The 16,047-nt window shown below is 37.7% G+C and overlaps 1 protein-coding gene across 3 annotated transcripts in view; it reads right to left on the bottom strand.

Moving 5' to 3' along the window:
- BARD1 (BRCA1 associated RING domain 1) overlaps positions 1-16,047 on the bottom strand; it is an 84,493-nt gene that overhangs the window by 56,202 nt on the left and 12,244 nt on the right. The window contains exons 2-3 of one of the 3 annotated variants that reach the window (XM_061148812.1): positions 11,711-11,767; positions 6,782-6,930 (exon numbers count right to left, since the gene is read on the bottom strand). The exons of 1 other annotated variant lie outside the window; for it this stretch is intronic. In XM_061148812.1, the coding sequence (XP_061004795.1) occupies positions 6,782-6,930; positions 11,711-11,767 (206 nt within the window). The remainder of the gene's footprint in view (positions 1-6,781; positions 6,931-11,710; positions 11,768-16,047) is intronic. One more of the 3 variants, XM_061148813.1, reaches the window with a different exon arrangement.

The following is a 16,047-nucleotide window of genomic DNA, read 5'->3' as shown; positions in this document are numbered from 1 at the left end:
TCAAGCTCTCTTGCCCCTTTTTTTTTTTTGCCCTTAAGCCCATTCACCTTTATTCAAAAATATTCCCTTAACAGTCTCTTCTCTCACTCCGTATGGACAGGTAAAACCAACCCAGTCAGCCCAGCACAGTGGTGAGCACATAAACAGTGCTCAGAAAACACTGCTGAATTGATGAATAAATTATTTGGTATGTTCTCTTAAATCTTGACTGGTATTTATACAAGAGAGGTTAGAATTCAATTTAAGGGCCAGAAGAAAGTTGAGGGATTGTCCAATTCTCTCATTTTAAATATAAGGAATTAAAGTTAAAAAGAAAGAAGAGGGAGTCTCCCATCTCCCAATCCAGTGCTCTTCTCTCCACACACACTGGATTATCAAGAGGCCACTTCAGTTATGAAGAACACCAGAAAAGCAGGGAAACTGGAAAAACCACAATCACCAGGATCATCTGACAGGACTGACAATGACCAACAAATAACTTCATATTGCCTAATGCTTACTCCCCGAATTAACACAGACTGAATCTCCTATAACTAGGAGTCCTATTTTAAAAAAGAATAAGGAAGTTATTTGACTCATGTTTTTCTCTTGAAAGGTCACTCTTCATTCAAGCTGAAGCACGCATGAGTGCTCAGTCGTGTCTGGCTCTTTGCAATGCTATGGACTGTAGCCCACCAGGCTCCCCCATCCATGGGATTCTCCAGGGAAGAATACTGGAGTAGGTTGCCATTCCCTCCTCCAGGGCATCTTCCCACCCAGAGATGGAACCCGCGTCCCCTGCACCTCCTGCACTGGCTGGCAGACTCTTTTCCAAGAGTTCTATATAAAATCTTTCTTACATTATGGAATCTAGAGAAAAATTTTAATGAAGTTCTAACACTAAGTTGCTTTAAGAAGAAAATCAAGCTGTGCATCCTACTCCTAAGGACCGCTAACAGCCACTGAGTAGGAAGTAAGCATGGATGGATGTTACACGGTGCAACTGTCAAGTGTGCTATTCCTACGGAGCTTTCATACTTAAAGAGATACACAGTAATTTTAATTTCATCTTTCTATTGTTTCTGGGAATACATTTCAACATTTCTCATGTCTTAAAAATTAGCAAGAGGAAAAGAAGTTATGAAATATTATTTTTGAACTCCTTTTAGATACTCTTTATTCACAAAGAACAGTTTAAAATTATTTTAATACACGAGAGGATTAATAAACTAAACTCTCAGATCCTCTCTAAAGTTCAAAACCCCTTTGGGGTATTCCTTCACCTCATGTTTCTTAAGTACAAAATTCCTCTCTTTATAAATAGATCTGCCAAGTAAAAAACAGCTCTTTAAACAGATTCAGAAAAATGAAACACTGGATTTTGAAAATCAACTTGTATTTATCTCTGGAGAAATTTCAGAGATGTGATCCCTGTCAAGCAAAAAAATTCAGTGAAACCCCCACTCACTCCATAGAAGCTATTCCTTCCTCCTGGGAATGGAAAGGAAGCCACTGCACTGAAAAGTCAGTTAACGATAAGCCAGCTGGAAGGAGAAGGGGGTCTCAGAGTGAGAGCAGACCCTCTAACACCCTTTTTCCATCCGAACTGAACTGATGCGCAGAAAAGTGCAATTAAGACAGGATCTTGGAAATAAAGACAATCCAAATGAAGATCCAGTCACACAGATTTACATCTAAATTCAACATCTAAATGTCACTTTTCTCTGCAGTGACAAATAGATTTCAAAACTAAGTCCTTTCCAACATAATCTGGAGACGAAAGAAAAGGTCAAAATGAAACAGTATCAGAATTACTTTTTAAGAAAGACTCAGAATTACAAAGACTTAAAAGTTAATCCTTTGCTAGTCTGTAAAAACTCATACTTGATTTTTTTAATTTAATATTAAACACAGCTGATGACATTTTCAACTAAAAACATTAAATTCTGAAGTCCTTAACAGTTATAAAACTTACAAAATGTAGAATTAGGCATTTTAAAGGAAAATTAAGATTTACAGGTAGTAATAACATAATTAACTAAAAAAATCTAAACCTAAAAAGACAACAGAACTTCAAACTGAGGAGCACATATTTTCTTCAGTAATAACATAATCAACAACAGACTTTAAAATGAGGAACACAAATAAAGGAGTAAATGAAGATAGCATATATTCATGTAATTTACATGTACACAATAACCTTATTTATCTCACTAATCATCCAGTAATAAATTTACTCAGGATGATTTTGATAATGCATCTTGTCCTCACTAAGCAAGAACGACTACAGCAAACACGATTTTAAGTTTTGGATTTTACACAGTATAACTAAGTTACACAACATAACTAAGTTAAGATTGTAAAAAGAGAAAACACCACCACTGTTGGAACATAAATCAAACTATCAACAGCTACAACAGTTTTTACGGGTGAATGCTTTTAAGCATGATAAATTATCATATTCATTTCATGAAGAAAAATATTGGTTCTTCCTCTGCATAGTAAATTTCTTAATGATGATGACATTTGAAAGAATTCTACTCTCTGAATTTAAATATTTCTGAGTACCCCACAAAACACCGAGGAACGGAGACATACGTGCTGCTAAGGAGCTGCTTAGCCAAGTGTTTTTCTTAAAATTTAATAATAAACTATAGAAAAGGGAAGCAATTAGCAAATGTGATTTAGCTATCATTAATCTTCATCAAAGGATTATAATGATGTACATTGTGTGCCTTTCAAATTATTCTCTATTGTAAGTTTCACAACAGAAGTCGAGAAATCTCTTTGACAAACTAGTCCCTTATTAAAAATCAAAGGAAAATACTTTGCTACCATCTGTGCAACATTAACGCCTTCACTAAAGAATGATTATTTTGTGAGTTAAGAAGTATTCAGTTCTATTTAAAACAAGACAGCAGCAACACAGCTATTCAAATGCTCATCTTCATCTATTATAAAAAAGTCATAGCATATATGAAACACTATGCAATTCGCTACAGAAAGACCAGCATCTCTCCCAAAACCTTTTCTAACAGCAAGGAAAACTGAGACCCATGAAAGCCTAATCAAAGTGTTGCTGTTTTTTTTTTAATGTCACCAACACCAACATATGCTTCACAAAACCTGGCCAGCACCTGCAATGTCTGATTTAATAAGATGGAGGGCAAGAGAAAATAAAAACTTTAAAGTTTAATGCCACTCGTAGAAAGCAGATTATGTTTTAAAGAATAAGGTAAAATTACCCATAAATGGTTGTCAGAAAAATTTATGACAATCTCTTCTCTTTAAAGAACACTGAACCAAGAAAAATCTGTTCAAGTATTTAAAAGCTCATTTTAGAAAGTATTACTATAAATTAGGCTTCTTTGTCTCCAGTATACCATATACGATGTCCATGATTTGACAAGTTCTTCCTAATTACCCATTTTAATTACAGTAATTATATATTTTATAGTAAATGAAAGTAACAAGGTTCATTCAGAAGATAAATTGTGAATTACAGGTTTAAAAAAAATAGAGAAAGTGTGGCTCTGTCCAACCATTACACTTAATTAATCATATTCAACAGATTACCATTTAATAGAACCATATGATTTTGGAGCTAGAACTTAGGAATCACTTAATCTAATACCTTTATCTTATAATGATATTATTTTCCAAGTTCCTCATTACAAAGAGGATGAACCATTATTTGTCACCAACTGTTAGCTCCCTTTACATAGTCATCTAGTTTGCCTTGTAATATTTTGTTTTAGAAGTACTAATATTTTGTTTTAGAAGTACTTGCTAGATAAAAATATATGGCATAAACTATAAAGACACAAAGGGATATACCAAAAGAAACCACCTCAATTCCCTTCAAGACTAAACCTGTTTTGGGAGGCTAAACCTTGAGAGGAAAAGGTGATAATGATGCAGCTCACAAGAAGTAGAAAATACTTTGTACCATGGAAATAACACATCCAGATAGAAATTTATATTCTAGATGCATTTCATCTTCTCTAAATATACCAAAAGAGATATTACCATTATAAAATGGATTATTGAAACCAAAATGTAAGAATTTGTTTTAATAGATTTAATTAAGCTTAGTCTCTAGGATATGAATTAGTCTTAACACTACCAATTTTTTTCTAACACAATTCAACAAAATACCCACACTTCTAACAAAAGTATTGTACTAAATGATAAAATAACAGGCAAGATACTGATAATATGACCACCGTGCAAAATCTAGGCCCTCAGTTTCCTCACCTACAGAATAAAAATCCTGCAACTCTGAGTATAGGTTAGGTAAACAGTGAACTCTCAATTCATTTTAAAATAAGTAAAATGTTAAAGCCAGCACAGCTCAAGTCTGCTAATGACTAATGTAATCATCATTCGTCATAATAAGGAAAACAAACACAAAATGGCCTTTGGAAAGTGAATCACTGTAATTCACTCCCCACGTTCCACGTCTGCTCTTAGATGAGAAAGAATTTCAGAAGGCTTCAGGTTCCACACGAAAACTTGTTCTCTACTCAGCAATTTTCCTACCTCTCTTTTTTAATGATGAAATATTAAGGCATTTAATATTCCAAGGTCCATGAAATGTGAAAACCATATTGATAACTCAAACGTCACTAACTAACAGTAAAATTCCTTGAGGAGCCAGCCCCCTGATTCCTCTTGGCACCACATGGCACGCAGACCCCAGTGAGCCAGAAGTGACTATAAGCAACCCACTGCAGGTTACGCTGCTCCCCGTTAGCACCATCAGAAGTGTCAGTAATTCTTTAGGGGCTAACCCATGTCTCTTCCAAAATTCACATTTTGAAGTCCTAATCCCATTACCTTAGAACATGACCTTATTTGGAAACAGGGTCATTGCACATATAATTAGTAAAGATGAGGAAAATGGGGCTCTAATGCAATATGAACCATGATCAAACAAAAATTGGAAATTTGACACAAACATGCATATATGGAGAATACCACTTGACCGCCTTCTACAAATCAAAGAGAGAAGCCTGGCACTCATCTTTTCCTCACAGACCTCAAAGTAACCAAACTAACCTACCCCTTGATTTCTAGCCTTCAGAATGATGAGACAGTAAATTTCTGTTGTTTAACGCACAGTGTGTGGGACTTTTTTACAGCAGTCCTAGCAAGCTAATATCTGACTATACAGCAGCTGAAGAAGAATCAAATCAGAACATCATTACAGCCACAAACAAAATTGCACCCAAATTTCAGTGCCTGGCCAACATTACTAAAAGGCCACATATTAAGAACCTGATGCAAGCCACTTTCACACAGACGTGACATTTTTCGTATTGTACACTTAACTCAAGAGAATCACTAATCCCCACCCTCAACACTGCTAAAGATGCGTGGACTCTTGATTAAGAATTCCTGCCTAATCAATGGTATATGGATGGGGAGGGAGCAGATCATACACCCATCTTTTTAAAGTATAAAGTAAAACACTATCAGTACTGTCTCTGATGAAGAAGGAAAAGAACACAGATGAACTAATAAAACTTTTCCTCACTATGCCTTTAAATAGGTTTATGCTATTTTTTAAAGTAAGTACTTTTAAAAATATGTGTATATAAAATTATATCTGAAAATAAGCAGAACTTTATCACCATAGCACATTTTATCATGCAAGAATAGAATTTAATACAATAATCAGAAAACTAGATAAAGAAAACTTCTCTTTGGTAAACTATGGTTCAAAGTCTTCTCAAAAATATGGACCTGGTCAGTAAGACTCAAAGTAGTTGTCTTATTTATTTTGCCTAAACAACTTCACCTTTAGTAGTTGACAATAACGTATCATGTGGGAAAAGAAGGCCATAAATTTGAAAACATGGAAATTCTACCATTTTATATGAGCTCAATCAATCATTCATGGCATCCTACCAGTCAAGAAAAGGTTCTCCGATAAACACAAGCTAACATGGTATTATCTGGTCAATAAAAAACCAATTCCAATATCTGATTATGAAGATGCAGAATGCTTTACTTTCTTTCCACAGCTGATTAGCTCTCAGCAGAAAGCACAATGGGAAGATACATAGTTAATACAGAGTCTAAGAACAATTTGAAAAACATTAACCTCTGTTTAAATAGAAAAGAAAATGAATATTAGGTTTTCGCTCTTTCAAAATATGCACATCTAATAAATCTGTAGGAAAGTGATACTCAGAAGGTTGCATTCTGTCTTGTGAAGTGATATTTAAGTGAGTTTTAAGGACAAAATCATTATTACTAGGGACAAAAATCACTACTCCATATATATTATACAGAAATTATTCTAACAGTAAAAAGCGGGCAGGAGGAGAAGGGGACGACAGAGGATGAGATGGCTGGATGGCATCACTAATTCAATGGAAATGAGTCTGAGTAAACTCCAGGAGTTGGCGATGGACAGTGAGGCCTGGCGTGCTACGGTCCATGGGGTCACAAAGACTCGGACACAACTAAGTGATTGAACTGAACTCAAAAAGCGGGTAGTGTAGGTGACGAAAAGTCTCAGAACTGACAATCAAAAGAAACAGGTTTTATTTCTCCTGCTCCTGGTACTAACTGTATGGGAGACTTCAGGCAAGATCATTTAACTTCTCTGGACCCTGGCTTCTCATCTATAAAATAAGGGAGTCAGACTTAATTATCTCTAAGGTGCCTGTCACCTCTTGATTCATAACATTATAAACCTTCAAATCTGAAATAAGTCACTCATATTTTATACATTTATAAAATCAATACGAACCTCAGTCATTTAAGAGAGACAGTGATATTTCCCTCTTACCTGAAAAACCAGTGCCATGCAGCAAATTCCGAAGCTTACTACAGAGCTGGATCATGCTGTCCAGCTGTCTGTTTATCTTTACATCTTGTATCCAGGCTGGGGTGTAACACACTGGACATCCACTTCCAATGCAGTCACTTACACAATTACTTAAAAAGGATTAAAAAATATACAGATGTCAACACACATTCAGCAGGATCTAAATTCCAAAAAATAAACCGCGTAAACAGAAGTAAATGAAGCAAAGGCTGTTCTAATAAACATTGGTCAATCATAAAATATCAGTTAAAACAGTGTTTTTGAAAGAGTACATGACACTAACGCACACAGCATGCAATCCACATCTAAAGTTGCTTATGTAACTTGCTACGAAGAGACTATACCTGGCCAGACAAGAGTCTGCATAATTTTTCCCTGTAAATAAATCTATAGCTTCTAAAGAGAGTACAGAGGGAGATTAAAAAAAAAAAAAAAATTTAGTCCCTAATGCATACAAGTCATGCATATGAATCTTTCCTATTCTAAACCTAACACTGTGCTTCATAGAAATTCCCAAAATTACTGCAAAGACAGAGGTAAAGGTATTTTTTCTTTTATTTGTGTTCAAGTGTCTAAAGGCTTATAAAGTAGTTTTTGAGGAAAGATTTTGGTTCTTTCAGGTACTTTTAATCTGCAGACTCAGTTAAATGACCTCAGATTATCTGTCCAAGAGTTACAATCTCATAGTTAGAAAGACTTTTCTTAAATTTCTTGGTGGCTCAGATGGTAAAGAACCCGCCTGCAATGCAGGAAACCTGGGTTCGATCCCTGGGTTGGGAAGATGCCCTGGAGGAGGGCATGGCAACCCACTGCAGTACTCTTGCCTGAAGAATCCCCATGGACAGAGGAGCCTGGTGGGCTACAGTCCATGGGGTGGCAAAGACCGAACAACTAAACACAGCACAGCACAAAAACACCATTTGTGATTCCGATGAAGATGTGCACAAGCTTTTGTTCACAATTCCCCCCGAAACCTATCTGTGAATCCCGAAACAAGAACCCTCTACACTGCATGGTGGGAGTTCCCTGGTGGCCGAGTGGTTAGGATTCCAGGCATTCACTGCCAGGGCGCAGCTTCAGTCCCTGGTTGGGGAACTGAGATTCTGCAACCTGGACAGCACAGTTGGAAAAAAAAAAACAAAAAACAAAAAAATAAACCTTCCGCCCCTTCTTTAGCTTCACCAGATGGGCTGCAGCAGGAAGGGGTAAAATAATAGCCGTTACAGCCACATCTCCTCCAAACACCACACCCCTTTTCCTGTGACCATCTTGTCTGCAGGCAGACGACTCCTCCCACAGGAGCCCCCTTCAGAATATTTAACCTGTCTTCTACTCAGCAAAACAAAGAAATTTGCAAAAATGTAAAAACAGTGCCAACCTGACATTTTGTCTTTGGTTTGCCAGAGTTATTTTCCCTTAAAAAGAGTTCTTTAATATTACTATGCAATGTGTTTATTATTGTTATTTTTAAACGAATTAGTATTGTTTAAATGTCTCAGTTTTACATGGGAAAAACACACATCCATAAACAAAAGCTCTTTGTGGGGCTCAATTTTCAAGAATGCAAAGTGGTTTGAGCCCAATGTCTGGGTTCCCCTGCCACATATCTTGAAAATTTACATCTGAGAGTTCATGAACTACTTTTATCAGGGACTGGCATGAAAGTATGACATTCTGAAGCTGCCAGAACATGTCAGTAAGATAAAAACCTGTGTTCCTACCAATCTTCCCTTGACTCCAAGGCTTCAGCCGCACTGCGACATATTAAAACCATCTTTTAAAACCGCATGGCAGTCGGAGAAGGCGAGGGTAGGATGACTTGAGAATAGCATTGAAACATGTATATTTCTACATGTAAAATGGTTGACCAGTGCAAGTTCAATGCATAAAGCAGGGCACTCAAAGCCGGTGCTTTGGGACAACCCAGAGGGATGGGGTGGGGAGGGAGAAGGGAGCGGGGTTCAAGATCAGGGGACACATGTACACCCATGGCTGATTCATGTCGATGTGGCATAAACCACCACAATACTGTAAAGTAATTAGCCTCCAATTAAAATAAATTAATTAAATAAATAAAAAAAAAACAAAACTGCATGGCAGGAGTTCCCTGGTGGCCTAGTGGTTAAGATTCCAGGCATGCACTGCCATGGCCCAGGTTCAATTCCTGGTTAGGGAACTGAGATTCCACAATATGCACAGCACAGCTCCCCAAAATGAAAACAAAACCTCACGGCATTTACAGCACTGGTCAACAGCTTTAATATCTCCAAATCTCCAAGAAACACAAACAGCTACCCTAATTCTTGGCACCATATAATGAAAATGAATCAAAACTACACTGAATCAGTTCTTTCTTCTGTTCACATATGGACAACCATTTTCTCTCTTAAGATGGTTCTCATGCCTCTCTTAATCTTTCATTGGTTGTTTTAAATCACAGATCCCTTCAGAATCCAATTAAAGGTATGGAACACACACATATACGCATGCTTTACACACAATTTCAAGTTTGTTATGCTCTAGATGTGTAACTGATCTATTATATACAGTGAGTACAACCCCGAAATGAAATACATCTGCTTATTCCAGAGTGGAGACAGGAAGCAGACAAATTTTAGATAGGCATTATTGGAGGCCTTTTGGAGGAGGTAATATTTGAGCTGAAATGTAACTGATGAAAAGCTAGGCTCACAAAAATCTGGCGGACAGAATTTCAGACAGGCATTATGGGAGACGTTTGGAGGAGGTAATATTTGAGCTGAAACACAACTGATGAAAAGCTACCCTCACAAACATCTGGCAGAAGTACAGCTCAGATGGAAAAATCAGTGAGTGCAAAAGTCCTGGGGCAGGGTGAGTTTGACATGTTCAATGACCCAAAAGGAGAAGGTGGCTGAACAGCGGGTCCAAGAGGCAGTCAGGGGCTCTGCCCCATGCAGAGTCTTGTGGACCCCAGAGCAGAGTGTTCTGATTGTAAAAGGAAACCCCTGAAGGATTTTAAGAGTGGTAATGATATGAAATGTGGCTCAGATTTTTAAAAGATCACTCACAAGAATGTAGAAAATGGGGAAGGGGACCAGCTCTGAACGTTTTACAATAGGCTGGAGAGAGATCATTTGACAGTGGCTTGGACAAAAGCATAAACAGGAAATAGAAAAGTGGGAAAATAAAAGACTTAGGGTGCATTTTCAGGTGAAATGGAGAACTTTATGATATGGGATAAGCAAGAAAAATAGCAGCCAGGTGTGCCTACTGGTTTCTGCTTTGAGCAACTTTGGTACCATTTATTCCAATGGCACCATTTACTGCTATGAAGATTACGGAGGCAGGAACAGGGAAAAGGCTAGGACAAGCAACAGATCTGCTCTGAACATACTAAGCCTGGCATCCCGCTTCGTCATCCAAATGGAGTTATCAGGTAGGCACGAGATACTTTTTCCTACCCCATCCTCCTGCTGGCTGTGCCCCATGGAGCAGACCTGTGTTTCTACATAGAAATAAGATTCAGACCCTAAGCACAGCCGCCTCCCACAGTCCCCAGCGCACCCAAGTGACACAGTGTGTTACTTTCACATGTGCTTACACTTCATATCGCAGTTTGCTCATGCCAGATAATCACAGTCATAACTTGAAATAATTAAAAGATTGATTCAAAGGAGGATATATTAACCCTGTCTCACAGACAATTAAACTAAGACATTCACTCCTTTAATTGATTTCCTCTTGAATAAGAAATAAGATGAGGTGAAAATCTAACATTCTAACCTCTCAGCCAGGGCTGTAGTAGATATAATTTCATAGGAACTGTTATGGCTTGAATTGTGTCCCCCCACAAAAAGATGCTTAAGTCTTAAACCCCAGGACCTGTGACCTTATCTGGAAACAAGGTCTTTGTAACTGATCTAGTGTAGATGAGATCATTAGAGTGAGCACCCTAATCCCATATAACTGGTATTCTTAGTCTTATAAAAAGTGGACATTTGGACACAAATAGTCTACTCTGGCCACTTGATATGGACAGCCCACTCATTGGAAAAGACTGTGATGCTGGGAAGGATTGAAGGTGGAAGGAGAAGAGAGCGACAGAAGATGAGATGGCTGGATGGCATCACCAATGTGATGGACATGAACTTGGGCAAACTCTGGGAAAAGGTGAGCAACAAGGAGGCCTAGCCTACTGCAGTCCATGAAATCGCAGAGTCGGACACGACTTGGTGACTCAACAACAACAAAAGGCACACGAGGGAGACTGCCATGGGAACTTGCAGGCTAAGAGCAGAGTGATGTATCTCTAAAGGGAAATGCTGCCAGAAACCAAAGATTCTGCACCAGAAGGTAGGAGAGAGGCATGGTACAGATACTCCCTTACCTCCCTCAGAAGGGGCCAACCTCACTAACACCTCGCTATTAGACTTCTAGCCTCCACAACTGTGAGACGATAAATTTCTGTTGTTCTCAAAGTCACCTGGTTTTTGGTACTCTGTTATGGCAGCCTTCAGAAACTACTACAGTAAATGATAAGAACTTAGGTTTCACAATTTGCAGAGGCCTAGATTCAAAATTAACTGGAAGGGTAAGAGAGGCATATTTAAATTATATAGTAATTAATTTTCTCCCCCAAACTTTCTCCCCAAACAGTAAAGCTATTTTCTAAGCTTTGTACCAGTGGATAAGTTACCCTCTTTGACCTTTTAGCTTCTGATTTGTAAATTAAGACAAATAAAAGGATCAAAAGGAGATAATGTACATTAAGTCATTTTGCAGTCCATGAGAGTTATACAACAGAAAGTAATACTAGTATCAACATGATCACGTGACAATTACCTTGGTTAAAAAAATACACTTACATTAAATGTGTGTGTCTATCTATCATAAGCCACCATTACTTACCTACAGAAGATGTGCTCACATCCACCTAAGCACACAGGCTCCCTCAGAATATTAGTGCTGTTTGAAGAAAGAAAAATAATCAAGACTTAGGTCACTGTTAAACATTTTTTTACCCAACGTTTCACGAGTCCAAGACCCAACACTACTGTACTTGTTTCTCAAAACATAAGATATTAAGGTCATATTCATTTGAAAGGCTGTAACTCCCTGATTAAATACTGTATCATCACACATCTGCTGAATTCAAATAGCAACTACTGAACTCAGGACAAACTGTAACACTTTTTATAATGCATACGCTGAGAAATCATAGAAAGAAGCAACTTTGCTCAATATCTCTGAACCTCTTTCAAATAAAACCAACCACTGGCCACTTCTTTCAATTCATGATTCAAAGTGTAGACCATAAATCTCAAAATGAGACCCACAAATAGAATGACTGTACAGTGTATTGTCCAAATGAAAATACTTCTGAGAGTGAAGGGGAGTGATAACTGGATAGAATAGCAAGTGTAAACCAAGACTGTCATAGAAAAATAGGACATCTGGTCCCCTTGACCATAAAAATTTATGGTTTCCCATTAAAAAAAATTGCTTTCCAGTTGTTGTCAAGTAGCCATCTATTTTTTACAGATGTCTTTTCAGAAATGCAGCTATTCTTTCTACTTACAGGAAATTGTTTTATTCTTTAAAGCAACCGGGAATAGGAATCGTCAGGCTGGCGGTCTGCAGAAAATTACGTATCCCCAGCATTGTCCATCAAAAAACACCTGCTAAGTTTGATAATCCTAAGAAGGTAAAGCTACTTAACTAATAAACACAGATCAAGTCATTAAAGTCAGAGGGCGTAATGAAGTAAGAAAAAACAGAAGTAAAGCTTTTTAAAAATGAACTTTTTCTAGTTTATTATACTAACCCTAGGACCTTTCGGTATTTACATCATTATTATCCAATTATCTCTGCACACATCTCACGTATCAATAAAAATAGCTCTCTAAGTTTCTTGAAAGATCAAATGCATCACACTGCACATTTTAATAGATATGAACATTAAAGTGAAATTGAGCTTTCAGCAAGAGTGCTAAAAACAGAGCACGCCCACAATGTTATTCTCAAGATATTGAAAATGGTGCTCACTGACATTATAAAACCCATCACTTTTTAAAAACTCAGAACATCTGATTTCTCTATCACACTATATAGAACAAAGTGACAAAAATATGACTGGTGCCGGCAACTTCTGGCAATTCAGATGATCTCCGCTACAATGCTCACGCTGGTCCTATAATTTCTGTTCATTATTCGAGCTACCAAACCTAACCTCTGATCTCCGAATAAGTGTGTTAAACTCTACTTCATTACAAGCTTTGCCTCTGAGATCTCAAAAGTGGTGTGACCAAAAGTCCTCTTATCATAATATCCCCCCTCCCTTTTATCCCGTCACCCTGACCAAACCTCCACATTCAGGTTGCTCTCCACCTGGAGAGCCTTCCATTCAGTATTAGCTGCTTGGATTCCCTACCAGCCCAGGCCACAGAGTTTTAAACGCTTCAGCACCATCTTCACCATCACCCTAGTTTTACCAACCTCTCAGAAACTCAAGAATGCCAATCCACAATGCTAGACAGACCCCTCAGTCAGCTCCTTCCATGCCTGCACTCAGGCTCTGAATAACCACTATAAAAAGACAGAAATACATACAAACTTGTCTCTAAAACTCATCAGGTAGTTTCCTCACCATTGTATCTCTACTAAAATGATGTAGTAGGTGTTCTGTGAGTAAACAAACAAATGAATAGACTACTAAAGCAATGCCCAAGCTCTAAATCCCATTAATCTTACTGAAGCCAAACAGTGTGAGCTTTGTCCTACCAGATTTATTCCTACTTCCCCACCCTCCAGGTTCAGAGGGAAAGACCTCCTTCAGTCATTCTTCCTTCTTAAAATGTGCTGCTCTATTTGTCCTTGGATCCCTTATCTTCTCTGCTTTCTAAAAGAGTCTATTCACATGACTATAGCCACCTTTCATCTTCTAGCTGCATCTAAACATGCAAAGCTAATCTCTACTGCAACATAAAAAAATAAAACCCTTTAGACCCTACCCCCAACTCTCCCGTCCACTCTAGCTCTTCCCTTTCTTGTATATTTAACATCTTAAGTAAGAAATCTCACCAGCAAATCCAGGAGTCCACAACCCTTTATAGCACAGGGACTAGTTTCGTGGAGGGCAATTTTTCCATGCACTAGAGTGGGGAGTGGGTGGGGTTTGGGGATGATTCAAGAGCATTACGTTTATTGTGCATTTTATTTCTATTATTATTACATCAGCTCCATCTCTGACTATCAGGCGTTAGATCCTGAAGGTTGGGGACCACTGAGCTAATCTGCCTTTTCTTCCTAGCTTTAACTCCCATCCGCCTGTTCACAATGCTCTCCAAAACATGTTTTGGTCCTCATTCTCCCCGACATCCCTGTGAAATAACATCAACCTCACCTTCTTTCCTGAAACTTTCCCTGAGTTTTAATTTTCTTAATTTGCTGAGTTCAATACTTCCTTAGTTCTTTCTTTTCCTATTTCTCAGTGGAGGTGTACCCTCAGGATGCAGCCCAGAGCCTTCTGGCTTTCTCTGCCAATACGTGACTCAATGACTTGATTCTATTTATAAACATAAATTTCCTTCCTAAAATGAATTTCTTGATCTACAGTTCTTACCCTTCACCCCAGCAACAAGATACTACAGTGCAATTAGAAATGAATCCAGTACTATAAACAACTGGTCAACTATAGTAATTATTTTAATTAATGACCTTGAAAATATTTTTTATTGCTGTTAAATGAGAAAAGACAGTGGGAGAGTGAATGAAAAGTGCATGCCTGTATGAGTTAGGGGAGGGAGCAGGGAGAGGAGTGTTATAGCCAAAGCTGGAAGTAGTTCAAAAGAATTCTAATGGAAGAGCTCAAAGAATAGATTCCCTACACAGAAGGTGACACCAATTTCTGTCAAAAGTGAGACTTCCTCAAATGTCTAGAGCTCCGCTGAGAAGACTCCCTGGAATAAAAGAATTCTTATCACAAACAAACAATACCTATCAAAATTTTAAATGTGCCAAACTTTAACTCAACTATTCTACTGCCAGCAAGTTATTTTTCAGATAATCTCAGAAGCTTGCAAAACTGAAACTTCAAAATAGTAAAGATATCTATCTAAACAAGATACCAAAAGCTTCCAGGGACTAAGATAAAACGTTAGATATATATACATACATATTTTTCTAAAGAATTCAGAATAGCACAAGTCATCTCAAGGGAGACAATGGATATTAGGTCTTCACAGCAATGACTAAAAATTATTTTGTACTTTGAATACGCTATCCAGTCATCTTCCACAGTAGAAAGTTGATCACTGGTAATCAGAAAAGTCATCTTTCAGAGTAGTTAAGTTACAAAATAAACAAATAATGTCCAAAATGGAAAAAAATCTAGAACTAGCAATAGAAACACATTTGGTCACGTGGAAGTTAAAAGAACTAAGAGATGAAAGAGGCTGCACCTGGAGTACAGAACTCAAAGGTGACAGGAATGAGGCAAAAGAATGTTTCATTACAGTAGTTCAGTCATTGATTTTGTCAACTGTGTTCAGGCATAATTTCAATTTTAAAATTTTACATGTAAAAACACATGGACAAGGACATTCACTCTAGGCTAAGTCTTGTGTTTATATAGCACAAGACTGGAAACTAAATTTCTACCAAGGAAATGGTTAAATAAATCATGATACATCTACCTGATGATTGGTATCCTCTCATCTGAGGTACAAAGTGCTTATACAAATGGAGAACCACTTAAGGGACACACAAGTAATTGATTGCAGTGGGTTCTTGAAGAAGGTTCAGACTTACTTGTCATTCATTTAACAAATCTTGAATGACTGTATACTGTGTTATTTTAATTCTTTGGCATATACATGTATTACTTTCAGGTTTTAAAACTCAGTTTTAAACAGTTCTTCATAATTTGATTACTCCAAAGCAAAAACTGCTCTTATCACACCCGTCAGTGTCTGTTAACATTTCTCAAACACCTTAAGTCCAATGCCAAGCCGAGGACTGCTCAGACTGTCCCCAGTCTAGAATATATCAACAGTTCCTCCTCTTCCAACACTATTCAAGCCCAACACATTTTCCAAATACTCTCCAGGATGACAGAATAAAAGTGACACTAAACAAAGAAGCATAGAAACACTTGGAATATTGTTTCCGTATCATTCACTTCTGCAGAACCTGTACTCTACAGCAGATACACACAGGACACAAAGCTGACTGCATTATACTCCTTC

The sequence above is a fragment of the Dama dama genome, chromosome 8 (genome assembly GCF_033118175.1).
Source record: "Dama dama isolate Ldn47 chromosome 8, ASM3311817v1, whole genome shotgun sequence".
NCBI classification, from domain to species: domain Eukaryota; kingdom Metazoa; phylum Chordata; class Mammalia; order Artiodactyla; family Cervidae; genus Dama; species Dama dama.
This window is presented reverse-complemented; position numbering and strand designations above follow the sequence as displayed.